Genomic DNA, 16635 nt, shown 5'->3' on the forward strand with positions numbered 1-16635 from the left:
CAAACAAAACACCATCACACACAATGATCTCTTCTTAATCCATATCCCTAGACAGACGTTCTGTCTTCGCATACAGCTTGACCAAAAGGTATTCACACCTCTGAGCATCAATAGGCTTAAAGCAGTGTTATCACACAATGAAAGGTATTCCAGGAGCCTGACTCAATTAGCATGTCACTAGTCAGGGCTAATCATAGAAATTAGTCACTATTGACTGGTTGGGTCACAATTAACCAACATCTTGCAGTATCTCAAAATCCTGCAATATGAACTGATCAGTGATGTCCCCTGTCCTGTAATTTAGGACATCATTTCTCAGTCACCCTATGGCCCTATCGGACATAAGGTGACCCTAGACATAAGACTCCTTGGTGACGCCGGTACAGGAGTACCCCTCATCCTTACAAGTCTCTGGGTGTCCAGGGTCATTCCGTTACAGGGGGAAAGAATAAGGGTCAGCAATTCTTCCTTCAGCTTACTCCTTATAAAAAAATGTCCCTGATGTTTTCAGGATGTAGAAACGTGGAACGCAGATTTTAACTATAGAACAGCCAGCCCCAGAGAAGTGAGGTACTAAAAACATTCAGAAAAAACGCTATGCAAAATGTGAGCCATCCTGCAATCTGGGTATTTATCTAGACAATGGGCATTTTTTGCCAGCTTCATCAGGGTCCTGGCCCTTGATGTTAGCATCTAAAACTGTGGATAGCTGTGAAGAGGCTGAAATTCTATGGAGAAAGCGACTGGCAGGTTGTGATCCATAACAGTAAGGGTGTTTGTGTTTATAGCGGCAGTTTGTGAGGAATTTGCACTGCCCTTCATTAATAACAAAGCAGAATCCTTATGAAAAGGAGTCAGACCACCTATAATTGTTCTTATAGCGAACTGAGGTTTTTGCAGTAACATTACATTTATCCACAAACCAACATCCTTGACTCCCCAGCATAAGGATGGATGAACAGCTAATTTTTGTCTAAAGTTTTTCATGTTAGGAAAACCATACTGTTTTACCAAAATAACTCAAAGGGATGAGCTCATGGGAGAGCCTTTTTAAGACATGTAGATTTATTTTTAATTAATATTGGCAGTGGAGAAATAGAGGAAAGAGCAGGTTTAGACTGGAAAACAGATCTGTCATTATCCAATGTGTTCATCAGAATATCATTCATGTTGTCAATTTGCTCTATAGAACCATGCCATACTGTAGACATTTTTTGGACATTTTGCTCACATTGGGGAGTTATCACAATGACAGCACCATCAAAATGTGCCCCTGAAACTGTTAAATCTATAAAAGGCTGAAGGAAAGCATCAGCGCTCTGTGTCCCTGAATTTTTTTGAAAAGCACCAGGGGGCAGATTCAGATAGAGATACGACGGCGTATCTCCTGATACGCCGTCGTATCTCTGAGATCCGATGGTCGGATCTATGCGGCTGATTCATAGAATCAGGTTCCGCATAGATCTCCCTAAGATCCGACAGTTGTAAGTGACCTAAATAGAATCTTTGAGTTAAATTTTTTGCCGTTGGCAAGGCAAATTAAATCTGACTTCATTAGATGGGAAAAAGAGACGTACTCATGGTTTGGGAGAATTAGCATTTTAAAAATGAATGTGTTACCAAGACTACTCTACTTATTCCAAACCCTACCAGTAAAGATCCCCCTGAGTTACTTAAGGGACTTAAGATCTAGGTTCGCGAAGTTTATATGGTCAGGAAAAACGGCGAGAATACGTAGGGAAATACTAACTTTACCCAAGGAGAGGGGATACTATGAAGCAGCACATATGTCAAGGGTGGTCGAATGGTGCACACAGGAGAAGCATAAACCCTGGATACTCTTAGAGCAAAAAAGTATGAATATCCCTTTGGAAGGAATGGTGTGGATACAAGAAGTAGACATACCAGGGGAAGTTAAGAGACACCCAACAATAGGGGCAACCTTGCGCATCATGAAAAAATTATTCAGGAAAACGAAACTCTCGACACATCCAAGTCCACTTACGCCGATCTTGGGAAACCCGAAATTTCAAATAGGGCTTTCAGATACACACTTCAAAACGCTAAAAAGACTAGGCTGGAGTAGAGTAATACACTTTGAGGGGGAGACCCTAAGGGCTAGAAGAGAGGAAAGAGACGAGGCGATAACAAAGGAACTCGATTTAATGAGACAAAATCAACTAAAAACGGCCATCAGAGCAATGAGTCCAAAAGGGGGACCTCTTAGAGACCTTTCAGGATTTGAGGAACTGTGTCTAAAAGGAGAGGAGTTGAGACACGGTCTCTCATTGATGTACAGTCTCTGGGTGGAGGAAGCAGCACCGAGCGAGCTGCCGTTCATACGAGCCTGGGAAAGAGAGTTAGAGGTCGTTTTTTCTGAGAATCAGAAAACAAAATTTTTTAATTTTACGCATAAAGCATCATTGGCTACCAGATACCAAGAGGGAGGCTACACAATCTTAATCAGGTGGTATAAAACCCCTGTAGTACTAAACCGGATATTCCCGGAAGTTTCAGACAGATGTTGGCGTTGCGGCAAGGAAAAGGGTACTATGTTACATATTTTTTGGACTTGCACAAAGTTAGAGGACTTCTGAAAAATGGTCATGGACACTGTCAAGGATATTGTTGAGGTGGACTTGGGAAGGAACCCTGCCACCTATTTACTGTTAGACATACCAGTCTCCATGGCCAGGTTCAAAAGGTCCCTGATAAGACATTTATTGGTTGCAGCAAGGGCATGTATTCCAATCTTGTGGAAAAGCACAAATATCCCAAGTAAACAGCAATGGCTAAGTAGAATTTCGGAAATTCAACAAATGGAAAAGCTCACCATGGGCATAAGAGAACAAGAGGAGAAGTACAGATTGATATGGACACCCTACACAAGATATAGAGAAGGAGAACTATGAGGGGGGAGGGGAGGTGAGGGGGGTGAAGGTTGGAGCGATCCAGGTTTTTTATTTATTTATTTTTTTTGGGGGAGGGGAGGGAGGAGGGGGGTAGTTAAGGAAAAAGAGGGAAACGGGTAGATGAAGTATAGATTCAGGTTATTTCATAACAGTGAGTAGTTAAGTTTAACAGTAAAAGATACAGAAACTCTGATGTAACCAAGAGGACTGTAATAATATTTGTATTAATATATGGAAACCAGAAATGTTTATTTGTCTGTAAATGTAACAATATAACACTCATTACTATGGAAAAAAGAAAAGGATAAAATAAAGAATTAAAAAAAAAAAGAGGCTCTTTTCCAGATGTTACAAATTTTATTGCAGAAATATAAATATTCCAAAATATTTGTAAAAAAAAAAAAAAAGAATATCATTCATGTTGTCAATTTGCTCTAAAGAACCATGCCATACTGTAGACATTTTTTGGACATTTTGCTCACATTGGGGAGTTATCACAATGACAGCACCATCAAAATGTGCCCCTGAAACTGTTAAATCTATAAAAGGCTGAAGGAAAGCACCAGCGCTCTGTGTCCCTGAATTTTTTTGAAAAGCACCAGGGGGCAGATTCAGATAGAGATACGACGGCATATCTCCTGATACGCCGTCGTATCTCTGAGATCCGATGGTCGGATCTATGCGGCTGATTCATAGAATCAGGTTCCGCATAGATCTCCCTAAGATCCGACAGTTGTAAGTGACTTACACCGTCGGATCTTAGGCTACAATCTCCCGCTGGCCGCTAGGTGGCGCTTCCATTTGTATACGCGACAAATATGCAAATGAGGCAATCCGCCGAGTCAGAAACGAACGCCCGCCCGTTTTTTTTACGTCGCTTGCGTTCGGCTCTTTCCGGCGGATAGTTACCCCTGCTATATGCGGCGTATCCTATGTTAAGTATGGCCGTCGTTCCCGCGCCGAGTTTTGAATTTTTACGTTGTTTGCATAAGTCGATTCAGAAAAGCGATGGACACAAGTTACGCTCACGCCGAAACCACTGACGTCCTAGCGACGTCATTGGGAGCAATGCACGCTGGGAAAATTCGCGGACGGCGCATGCGCAGTTAAATTGGCGAGGGGACGCGCCTGATTTAAATACTACACTCCCCCTGGCCGCGGAATTTGAATTCCGCCGGGGGATTTACGATACGCCGCCGCAAGTTTTGAGGTAAGTGCTTTCTGAATACAGCACTAGCCTCTCAAACTTGCGCCGGCGGATCATAAATCAGATAGATTACGTGGATCTAAAGATCCGCTAATCTATCTGAATCTACCCCCAGCAGTTTGTGCCCCTTTACAGTTAAGAATACTGCCTAAAGAGAAAACAATCACACTTAATTCATTAATTTTGGATAAAGATTATTTCTCATGAAGAGCCCGCAGTGCTGTTATTGCTGCCAGGCTGAGGTGGAACCTCCCCCTTCTGTCTCTTCTTACACTTGTTCCGCTGGAGGCGTGGACCGTGCATGTCCCAAGTCAGGTCCGCCATCTTTGCTGCATCTTCTTCCTGCGCCTGCCTACAGGGAACTGCTGCATTTGGGGCCTCTTCCAGATAGCGCCTTAGCAACTCCTCTCTTTGGACTGTTTAGCCTTTTTATGAGGCAACAAAGAAGGCTCTCCCACTCTCCTGGTGAATAGTGCTTCGTCTTCTCAGCAGCCATGGTCCAGTCTTTCTCCACAGGCCGTGGACTGACCTGACAGAACTTTATGATGAGAGCCATTTCTCAAAATTGGATTGGCTCACTCAGCATTTCCCTACCTCCCCCAGTTCAACATACCCACTTCAAACCAAAATCAATATTCAACCCAGTACACAAAAAAGGTCCCTACATACACACCTTCTATCTGGTGGTGTATGCAGATCTCATCAAGATATGCCAAACCAACCCAAACTCCAAGAAAATATGCAAACTATCCAAGTCTGAACGAACAGCACTAGACACTCTGGCCAACAACGAGGACATCGTCATCATCAAAGCTGCAGACAAGGGAGGAGGTATTGTAATTCAAAATAAAAAAGATTACATAAAGCAATCCCTGAGAATGTTGTCAGATACCAACACCTACTCTAAGTTAACTTAGGACCCTCTGTCCCATTTCAAGAAGCTACCACATTAGCCAATAGAGCCCTCCAGGAAGAAATTTCCAAACCATAGTTCTTTTTTATCATTAAAAGTTTTTACAAAACTCTGTACTTTTACCACCTGCCAAAAATACATAAGGATATCAATAGACCACCAGGATGGCCCATCGTTGCTTCAATGGAAAATGTCACCAGTGGCTTTTCCATGTATGTGGTTCACTTTTTACAACATCTGGCACAAAATCTTCCATCATACATCAGAGGTGGTACACATCTACTGGACATGTTATCATTCTACTCCTGGGAACCCACGTACATATGGACATCCCTGGATGTTACCTCCCTTTACACATCTATTCCCCATGATGTGGGTCTGATGGCAGTAGAACACTTCCTATCCAGCGATCCACTTATCAACTCACATCAAGCCCACTTCATACTTGAGGCAACAACATTTTGCCTCAAGCATAATTACTTTGAATTTAAAGATCAGTTCTATCTACAAACCCAAGGCACTGCCATTGGGGCAAACTTCCACGCAAGCTACGCAAATCTAACAATGGGTTTATCGGGGGTCCGCTACCTTCGTAGCAGACCCCCGATAAACTGGTCTTCTTGGATCTAGAACTCGACCACAGTGGCACACAGATGCCACCAACTACGTGAAACCCACTGCAGGGAACTCATACAAACACTAACAGAGTTGCCACCACCCCAGATGGAAGAACAATATCCCCAAGAGCCAGATTCACAGGATTCGACACAATTGTACCAGCGATGAGGATTACCAGACCCAAGGCCAACTCTTAACCCCAAAATTTCTGGACAAGGGATACCACCCAGCTCTCGTAGGTGATGCTTTCCATCAGTATCAGGCTAAACCGACACCCAAACTCAACGTGTCAGAAAAGCTCCAGCCAACAAGGTTTACCACCTAGTTCCATGATAAGTAGAATTGTAGAGCAAGATCACCAATTAGGGGTAAATAACCATCAGCGACCGAGTCCCTCTGGAAACGTAATTTAGAAGGGTTTCCTTGAAACAAGGAGGGGTTATGGGACTTTAATTGAAGCTTGATGGATAGAGATCAAATGTGTCAATAACTCTATAGGCTTGGTCAAACCTCAGTCATTAAAGTAATACCAACGATTAACTTTTATATCAAAAATGTATTTTTACATGAAATAGAAAAAGTACAAAACTAAATAATAAACAATAAATAATGAATATTTAGTGCATATTAAAAACATTCAGACTATAGTATATAAATGGTACTGCACATACGTGGGCTTCATCACAGCCCACGTATGGGGGTTCAACTAGTTTCGCCCGAAAGGGCTTCATCAGGAACCCGTGGAGGGTGATAATCTACATAAATAAAAGGTATATCAATGAGATATCATCATACATGAAAACCAGCTAAATAGTGTGTACCAAAAATAGTCATAAAGAAAAGAGCAAGAACAAGCCCATCAATAAAAGGGCTAAAACAAGGGTGTTTTAGAAAAAATGTATATTATTGACCAAAAACATATGCATATAAGTACAACAAATTGCATAAGTAAAATACAGTGTTACAGTACGATCATACTCATCTAAATAAGATATACATGAACTGGATACATGTAAATGCTGCGGACTGTGAAACAGTCCTTACCTTACAACAACGGAGTAGATGGTTTAGGGCATTAGCCGTGGCGAGATCAAATCCCAGGTGTAGTAATTCCTAAGAGGGGAGGGAGAAGTCTCTGCACAGCCTGTACTTAGCTGTCGCATAGAGAGCAGACCAGAAAAGGGGAGCTAGCCTAGAGAGACAGAGAGAGGCCGGAGGCAGGCAGGAACTGAAAATAAAAAGTGAAAAAGGGGGAATGTATATAATATGATTACCATAGCACACAGTAAAAATAGCTTAACCACTCATAAGAAATGAGAGTTACTGATTAAATAATAATATTACCTTACTGATGTTGGTTGATAAGAGTAATGGCCATAAATCAGGTAGATTCGGTAATTAGATAATTTCAAAAGAAATTTCAGATTAAAGTAGTAAGCTGACCACTCAGGATTGACTCTGTTAGTGCTGTATAGCATAGAAAAGAATGAATTACATATACATATATATATATATATATATATATATATATATATATATATATGCAAATACATATTCATTCAAATAGAAAATATATATAATTAGGGGCCCAGATTCAGGTACATTTGCGCGATATTTGCGGGGGAGCAGGGCAACGATTTTGCCCTGCGCCCCCGCAAATATTTTGCGCTGCCCTCGATTCACGGAGCAGTAGCTCCGTGAACTGCGAGGGCACGCCAGCAAATTTGCCCGGCGTAAGCGCGCGCAAGTTAAATGATCCCGCCGGGGGCGGGAATCATTTAAATTAGGCGCGCTCCCGCGCCGAGCGTACAGCGCATGCTCCGTCGGGAAACTTTCTCGACGTGCATTGCGGCAAATGACGTCACAAGGACGTCATTTGCTTCAAAGTGAACTTATGGTTACACGGGCGCAATTGCTTATTGAATCTGGGCCATTGTTTATACTCATTGTTATTACTGAGTATATAATGGCACATATCAACGTATAAGGAAAAGGTGTAAAATATGCAAATATTAAAAAATTTATTAATTTAAAGTTTGTTAAATTTTTATATATGTGTATGAAGTATACACATATATATGGATGCTAAAGGAGTATGTAGACCCCCGATAAACTGGCCTTCTTGGATCTAGAACTCGACCACAGTGGCACACAGATGCCACCAACTACGTGAAACCCACTGCAGGGAACTCATACATACACTAACAGAGTTGCCACCACCCCAGATGGAAGAACAATATCCCCAAGAGCCAGATTCACAGGATTCGACACAATTGTACCAGCGATGAGGATTACCAGACCCAAGGCCAACTCTTAACCCCCAAATTTCTGGACAAGGGATACCACCCAGCTCTCGTAGGTGATGCTTTACATCAGTATCAGGCTAAACCGACACCCAAACTCAACGTGTCAGAAAAGCTCCAGCCAACAAGGTTTACCACCTAGTTCCATGACCGCTACAGACAAATGGAAAAATCTTCATCAAGAACTGCCCCATCCTGCTGGAAGATTCTTTTCTGGGTTCCACCCTAACATCCAAACCCAAAGTTTGCTACCGCAAGGACAAAAATATCAAGAGCCACGTAGCACTTATTTTCAGTTAAATCCGCAAAAACAAGCCAGATCCCACCACCCACACCCCCCCTGATTCCACTAGTGGGCATGTTTCAATGCAAGGAAAAATGATGCATGATGTGTAAATTTGTCCAGCATTGCCAAAAAAATCTTCTCTACAAAAGGAAAAAAACTTACTATATAAAAGAGTTTCACAATTGCTCCAGTAATCATGTAGTATATTGTCTGACTTGTCTTTGTGGCCTCCTATAATATGTTGGCAGAACCATCCTCCCCCTCTGCCAATAGGTTGGCAAGCACAGACGATTCATCGAACAGGGATGTGATGAGCACAGTGTTCCAAGACATTTTTTGACTGAACATCAAAGTCCACCGAAGGCCTGAAGGTGTGGGTCATAGAGGTCTGCCTGCTGCAGAGCGTTTCAAACCACTTTGCCAGCAGGAGACATTCTGGATATATTCCCTCTTTCCAGGGGAACTCAATGAGGAGTTAGACGCATACACCTTGTTATAAGAAATCACACACCCATTTCTGGTTTGTTTCTCTCCCCTTTCCCTTCCCCTTACCCCTGCCCCCCCCCCCCAAACAGGCCTGTCTTTGCTCTACCGGTTGGGAGTGATATAGTAAATATATTGTATATATATATATATATATATATATATATATACATACATACATACATACATACACACACACACACACATATACATATGCAGACATATATACATGTTGCATGATCCATCATTAGGTGCACCACATTTGGTATCCACACCATGAGGGGACAGCGCACACACACATATACAGTCATGGCCGAAATTGTTGGCACCCCATTAATCTTTCCAGAAAATCAAGTATTTCTCACAGAAAAGTATTGCAGTAACACATGTTTTGCTATAGACATGTTTATTCCCTTTGTGTGTAAAGCAAAAAAAGGGGGGGGGGGGGAAAGCAAATTGGACATAATGTCACACAAAACTCCAAAAATGGGCTGGTCAAAATTCTTGGCACCCTTAACTTAATATTTGGTTGCACACCCTTTGGAAAAAATAACTGAAATCAGTCGCTTCCTATAACCATCAATAAGCTTCTTACACCTCTCACCCGGAATTTTGGTCCACTCTTCCTTCGCAAACTGCTCCAGGTATCTCTTATTGGAAGGGCGCCTTTTCCCAACAGCAATTTTAAAATCTCTCCACAGGTATTCAATGGGATTTAGATTTGGACTCATTGCTGGCCACTTTAGAACTCTCTTTAGAACCAGCGCTTTGTTGCCATCCATTTCTAGGTGCTTTTTGATGTATGTTTGGGGTCATTGTCCTGCTGGAAGACCCAAGATCTCAGACGCAAACCCAGCTTTCTGACACTGGGCTCTACAGTGCGACCCAAAATCCTTTGGTAATCCTCAGATTTCATGATGCCTTGCACACATTCAAGGCACCCAGTGCCAGAGGCAGCAAAACATCATTAAACCTCCACCATATTTCACTGTAGGTACTGTGTTCTTTTCTTTGTAGGCCTCATTCCATTTTCAGTAAACAGAATGATGTGCTTTACCAAAAAGCTCTATCTTGGTCTCATCTGTCCACAAGACGTTTTCCCAGAAGGATTTTGGCTTACTCAAGTACATTTAGGCAAACTATAGTCTTGCTTTTTTATGTCTGTGTCAGCAGTGAGGTCCTCCTGGGTCTCCTGCTATAGAGTTTAATTTCATTTTAATGTCGATGGATAGTTTGCGCTGACATTGATGCTCCCTGAAACTGCAGGAATTTCTTTGGAACTTGTTTGGGGCTGCTTATCCACCATCTGGACTATCCTGCGTTGCAACCTTTCATCCGTCCACGCCCAGAGAGATTAGCTACAATGCCATGGGTTGCAAACTTCTTGATAATGTTGCGCACTGTGGACAAAGGCAAGTATAGATCTCTGGAGATGGACTTGTAACCTTGAGATTGTTGATATTTTTCCACAATTTTGGTTCTCAAGTCCTCAGACAGTTCTCTTCTCCTCTTTCTGTTGTTCGTGCTTAGTGTGGCACACACAGACACTCAATTCAAAGGCTAAGTGAACTTCTCTTCTTTTTATCTACTTTCAGGTGTGATTTTTATATTGCCCACACCTGTTACTTACCCCAGGTGAGTTTAAAGGAGCATCACATGCTTGAAACAATCTTATTTATCCACAATTTTGAAAGGGTGCCAATAATTTTGACCAGCCCATTTTTGGAGTTTTGTGTGACATTATGTCCAATTTGCTTTTTTTCCTCCCTTTTTTTGTTTTGTTCCAATACACAAAAAGGGAATAAACATGTGTATAGCAAACATGTGTTATTGCAATACTTTTCTGTGAGAAATACTTGATTTTCTGGGAAAATTTCTGGGGTGCCAACAATTTCGGCCATGACTGTACATCGCTTGTATACCAATTAGGGGGAATGCAGCACCAATTTTATCATTACTGTTCATTAGTATTATTCTTTACACTACAGCCTGTTCCCCCTCCATCACCTCTTCATGTTTACATGCATACTAACCCCTTTTGTTTTTATTTGCTGGCCCTTCATACAACATTAACCTCTTCAATAGGCTTCTATACATACAGATATTTCCATGTGTATCAGTTTAATAATTTTTTTAGTCAGTCCAAGACTGTTAACTGTTAACTGTAAAATTGTTTACTGATTGGTCTGCTGGAAGTTCTAGTTCCATGACCACACCCACATGCTCTCCATTGTGTATATATAGCTGTCCTCCTCTAGAGGGCAGCAGGCCAATAAAAGGAGCAGCTAGTTCCGAGCGCGTAGCCTTTCACCACTGCAGCCCTGATTGACAAGATTCCAGCCTTGCCTTGGTCCAATCGGACACTGGTGACATTACTTCCTGTTCCACGGTCCATGCTGGTCAGTGTGGAGCTTCATGGTTTCTTGCTCCTGGAGAAACACTGTGATCCATTCCAGCCAGCTGCTCAATCCTTTCCAGCTATCCGGCATAGCGGTGGGACCCAAAGAGCCATGTGGAATGCCAGGACTACACTTTACTTTGATGAGCATGCATCTTCTATCATCTTGTAAGTGTTTTTAATCATAAGTTTAATACTATACTCAGGTCCCCCTCCCAGTTTTTTCCTTACAGGGACCATTAGAAGGATGCCGGGACCAATAGAGGGAAAAGTTATATGGCTCTCGAGGGAAACTATCATAAAAACAGCCTTTCATTTAACCTCATTATTTTTCATTAGACACAAAGAAAAGAACACTCACACAAAAAAATTAAAATATACAAGCAGACAGAATATAAAGTAAAATAAAATAATCAAGCCAACAATATACAGAAATAAAAAAAATGGTCAAATACACAAAAATTAGATAAAAACTTTAGCAAGTAAAAATGGAGAGTAATTAAAGGGTCACTAAAGGATTTTTTTTTTTTTTAGCTAAATAGCTTCCTTTGTCTTACTGCAGTCCTGGTTTCATGTCCTCATTGTTCGTTTTTGCTCTGATGTTGCTGCAATTCTTCTATGTTCTGGACACTTCCTGGTTGTCTGTTTTCTGATGACTACAGTACTGGGAGATTCTAGTTTCATTTTCCAAACCATCACTGCTCTATGGCTCTGTCTAGCACAGAGGCAGGATAACATGCAAAAACGAAACTAGATGCAAAAACGAAACTAGACGCAAAAATGAAACTAGAGGTACATTATGAGATTATGTAAAAGGCAGGGCAGTGTTATTTTCGCTTTTGGCTCCAGGAGGACTCTAAGAGCGGTCTGGAGAATTTGTGGACGGGTGTTGGAAACAAGCTGGGCTGTCCTGGATCCATAGCTTTACCTGCTGGTCTCCATTGTACAACATTTAGGCTTGAATAGCCTTTCCTGAGGTGAGAGGCTAGTATTTCCTTAAAATTTGATCTGCACTGCCACACGGAAGGATCGTGCGTTGGATTGCAGCATCGATCAAGCACTATTGCACCTTTTGGAAACTATTTCATTAAGCACTTTATGAACTCATTCACTATATATATTTATTTTCCACTTTTAAGCACAGAGTTTTTCTTGAACACTGTCATTTGCCTGAACATTATTTTTATATTTACTGTTTGAACATTTGCCTGAACAATATTTTTTATATTCACTGGCACAATTTATGGTGCACTTTTAATTAGTCTGTTTTGCACTTTTTTGGATTATATATTATTTAGCATCACTCTTACCAATTATAGTCTTAATTGGTGTTATGTACTTATTTTTATATCACTTGTTGATATAATTGTTTCACAATTTATTTTATGACCCCAAATTGTTGTTTGAGTCATAACTGTTGGATTTCATTATTTTCATTAATTTTCACATTTTCCATCCTTCACATCATAGTTATTGATGTGTGAGGAGTCTTGGAGGAATTAGGAGTGGAACACATTTTACTGGATGTACTGGTCTATTATCACACGTTGCTGTGCGTAATGATTTTTTGATATTATTATTTAGTCATTAACTCGCAAGCGCCATTACACCCCCCCCGTTTTTTTATTATGAGATTGATTTTTATCGATTTTTAATCAATTTTAAAAGGAATCAGCTAAAGTGGAGTTCCACCCATAAATATAACATTACATCAGTAGTTTAAAAAAAAATTCATTAGTCCTTTAAGAAAAAAACATTTTTTTTAGATGCCTTCAAAGTGTTGTTGCTAGGCAGAATAGTTAATCTTCCCACTTCCTGCACCTAGGTGCTTAAGCTTCCTAACCTACACCGCACAGACTCCTGGGAATGTAGTGGGTGTAACTTTCCAGGAGTCTGTGCACTCCCCAGTCTTGAAGAATCATGTGACTTGGACAGTACAGGTGCTGAAACCTGATCTGAAACCTATTACACTGCTTGTGCAGCACTGAGCATGTGCGAGATCTGCAAGGCTGAAATCCAGGAAGTCATACAGTCTGGCTTCATGATGCCCACACTTAAGATGGCCCCAGTCAATTTCTATTTTATAAAGTGTCTAAATGCTGTAACAACCTAACAAAACGGACCTTAGTTTACAGACTAACTTTACTAGAATACATTAAGCTTGTGTATTACAGGGGTATTTATATTTAAAAAGTGAAATTGTGGCCGGAACTCCGCTTTAACTATTATGTCTCCATACCCTGTAAACAGTCATTTCAGCAAAAAAAATTCCTTTACAACTCCTTTAAGCAAAAGAAACTGCCCTAAATACACTCTCTTTTCACACGTTTTTACATACAAACGTACAATACCCTTCTTATTATAATTGTTTTGATAATTAATTAGTTGTTTTATTACTGTTTGCAATTTTGTGTTAGTATAGTATTGTCTCTGCAAAGATTTGGAATTGTCTATGATTTGTTTGGGAAGTTGTCAGTGAAAAAATACACTTTTATTTGGCAACCCTGCAGCACCAAACTGAGAATGTGACACTGTCAGGTTTCCCCAAACATTGTCTTCTCTTTTTTTTTTCACATTATCTCTCTTGTTCTTTGTGCTTAGGATGTTCAATACAATGCAAAGTTCTGCAGAACAGTGATGGTGACACAAATTACAAGCCTTGTACAGAGAAAATACCATTTGTTTGCTACTATACACGAGGCAAGTAATGTCATGATTTATTTTTATACTTCAGTTATGTTCTGCAATGGGGCTGATACAATATATTAAAATGTAAAACAAAAACAAACCTGTGTAATGTACATGCGTATAGCCTGTTTAAACCAATGAGAGGATAGTTCTGATTTTTCTTCTGCAAGATAGAAATTATTATTATTTGCTAATGAAGACAATATTCATGTCTGGTCATTTCCAGAAGCTCACCCAATTGCCAAAATGTATTCATTATTTTGAAAGTGTATATAGGCTTATTTGGGTTTGCCTCTATCAAGGTCCTATTGCTCTGAACGATTTTGTTTTTACTTTTGCATTTTTTTTGTTTTGTTATTGCATGAAATTCCAATTTTTGGGGGATCCCTATACATTTTTGTTTTTTCATGGGTTCCCCCTTGAAATCCATACCAGACCAGTTGTACCATTTATAAGTAGGTACATATTTTTCTTTTAATCAATAAATGGTTTTGAGTAGACATGTGCAATTCGTTTTGTTTCTAATTCGTTTTTTTACGAATTTTCATATTTACAAATTTTTTATTTACGAATTTTCGGATTTCCGAAAATTTTGAATTTACCAATATACAAATTTTCGTATTTTCGAAAATTCGAATTTACGAATTTTCGTATTTTCGAAAATTCGTATTTGGGAATTTACGAATTTTCGTATTACTGTTTTTTTTCGAATTTCGGAGATTCGGATCTTCGGAAATTTGGAAATACGAAAATTTTCGAAATTTCGAATTTTCGAAATTTCGAATTTTTCCATTTTCGAATTTTTCAATTTTCGAATTTTTCAATTTTCGAATTTTTCCATTTTCGAATTCAAGATTCGAAATTTCGAAAATTGAAAAATGTTTCAAATTTCGAATTTTTCAATTTCCGATTTTCGAATTTTCGTATTTCCGAAAAATTCGAAATTCGAAAATTGACCTTCGATTTTTTTCAATTTTCGAATTTCGAATCTTTCAATTTTCGAAATTTTCGAAATTTGGAATTTGGAATTTTTCGAATTCTTCAATTTTCGAATTTTCGTATTTCCGAATTTCGAAAATTGAAAAATTCTAAATTCGAAAATTGAAAAAATCGAAAATTAAAAAAAAAATCAAATTTCGAATTGAAAATTTTTTGGAATTTTTCTATTTTCGAATTGAAAAATTCGAAAATTGAAAAGTTTTCGAATTTCGAATTTTTCAATTCGAAAATAGAAAAATTCAAAAATTGAAAAATTTCGAATTTTTCAATTTTCGAATTCAATTTTCGAATTTCGAATTTTTCAATTTTCGAAATTCCGAATTCCGAATTTTTCAATTTTCGAAATTCCGAATTTCGAATTTTTCAATTTTCGAAATTTTGAAATTTCGTATTTCCGAATTTTCGCATTTCCGAATTTTCGTATTTCGAAATTTCGAAAATTGAAAAATTCGAAATTCGAAATATCGAAAATTGAAAAATTCGAAATGTCAAAAATTCGAAAATCGAAATTTCGAAAATTGAAAAATTCGAAATGTCAAAAATCGAAATTTCGAAAATTGAAAGTTGGAAAATCAAAAATTCGAAAACTGAAAAACTTGAAAATAAAAAAATTCGAAAACTGAAAAATTCGAAATACGAAATTACGAAAATACAAAATTTCGAAAATACAAAATTTCGAAGTTTCGAAAATTGAAAAATTCGAAATTCGAAAATTGAAAAATTCGAAATTCGAAATTTTGAAAAATCCGAAATTCGAAATTTCGAAAATTGAAAAATTCGAAATGTCAAAAATTCGAAATTTCGAAAATTGAAAAATTCGAAATTTCGAAAATTCGAAATTTCGAAAATTCGTAAATTTCCGAATTTCCGAAAATTCGTTTTTTTTTCGTTTCATTCGTTTTTTTTTCGTTTCATTCGTTTTTCCGTTTTTTGCTTTTTCGGAAATCCGAAAATTTCCCGAATTTACGAAAAAAAACGATTTTTTTTTCGAAATTTACGAATTTACGAAAAAATAAAAAAACGAATGAAACAAAAACGGAAAAAAATTATTTTTCGAATTTCCCGAATTTACGAAAAAATAAAAAAAACGAAAATAACATAAACGAAAAAAACAAATTTTTTGGCAGTGCACATGTCTAGTTTTGAGGTTATGTGCTAGGCTGGTGCGCCCTCTTTTTTCTGTATTTTGTTCAGTTTGTTGTTGGATTCCCCCCAGACCTAAGAGGGCAGCAAGGCATGGTTCTTTTGTATCTGGAGCCAGGATTCGGGTGTTTGGGAAGATCTTATGGTAGATCACAATACTCATGAGTAGGAGGTGTATTGTTCATTAGTTAAAGAATACCCGATGGTCCTTCTGTGAAGGTCCTTGTTCAGGTTCCTCCCTTTTTGGGATAACAACTGTCTGCATTGTCAGCCTGTCATATATCACTGGTGGAGACTACAAGTGGCTGTGTTCACAGATATGGTCCACCGCTGTCACTGTCAGTAAACTAGTGCAGAGCAATCGTATGCAGCTTACAATGGAGCATGTAGACAGAAAAGTCTAAAAATGTCTGGAAAAGATTGCAGTAAGGTGCAAAACAAACTTAAAATATGTGAAAAAATCAAAAACTGTTTCATTTGTTTATAATATCAAGTGCTTTGGTCAAAGTTAATACATACAGTTATTCAATTCAATTTTCGAATTTCGAATTTTTCAATTTTCGAAATTCCGAATTTCGAATTTTTCAATTTTCGAAATTTTGAAATTTCGTATTTCCGAATTTTCGCATTTCCGAATTTTCGTATTTCGAAATTTCGAAAATTGAAAAATTCGAAATTCGAAATA

The 16635-nt window shown here is 38.8% G+C and overlaps 1 protein-coding gene across 1 annotated transcript in view; it reads left to right on the top strand.

The window, feature by feature from the left end:
• The window catches only part of ADGRD2 (adhesion G protein-coupled receptor D2), a 999543-nt gene that overhangs the window by 143885 nt on the left and 839023 nt on the right, over positions 1–16635 (top strand). Inside the window, exon 6 of the mRNA XM_040324866.1 lies at positions 13722–13820. Within this exon, the coding sequence (XP_040180800.1) occupies positions 13722–13820 (99 nt within the window). The remainder of the gene's footprint in view (positions 1–13721; positions 13821–16635) is intronic.

Source organism: Rana temporaria, chromosome 9 (genome assembly GCF_905171775.1).
Source record: "Rana temporaria chromosome 9, aRanTem1.1, whole genome shotgun sequence".
In the NCBI taxonomy this organism is placed as follows: Eukaryota; Metazoa; Chordata; class Amphibia; order Anura; family Ranidae; genus Rana; species Rana temporaria.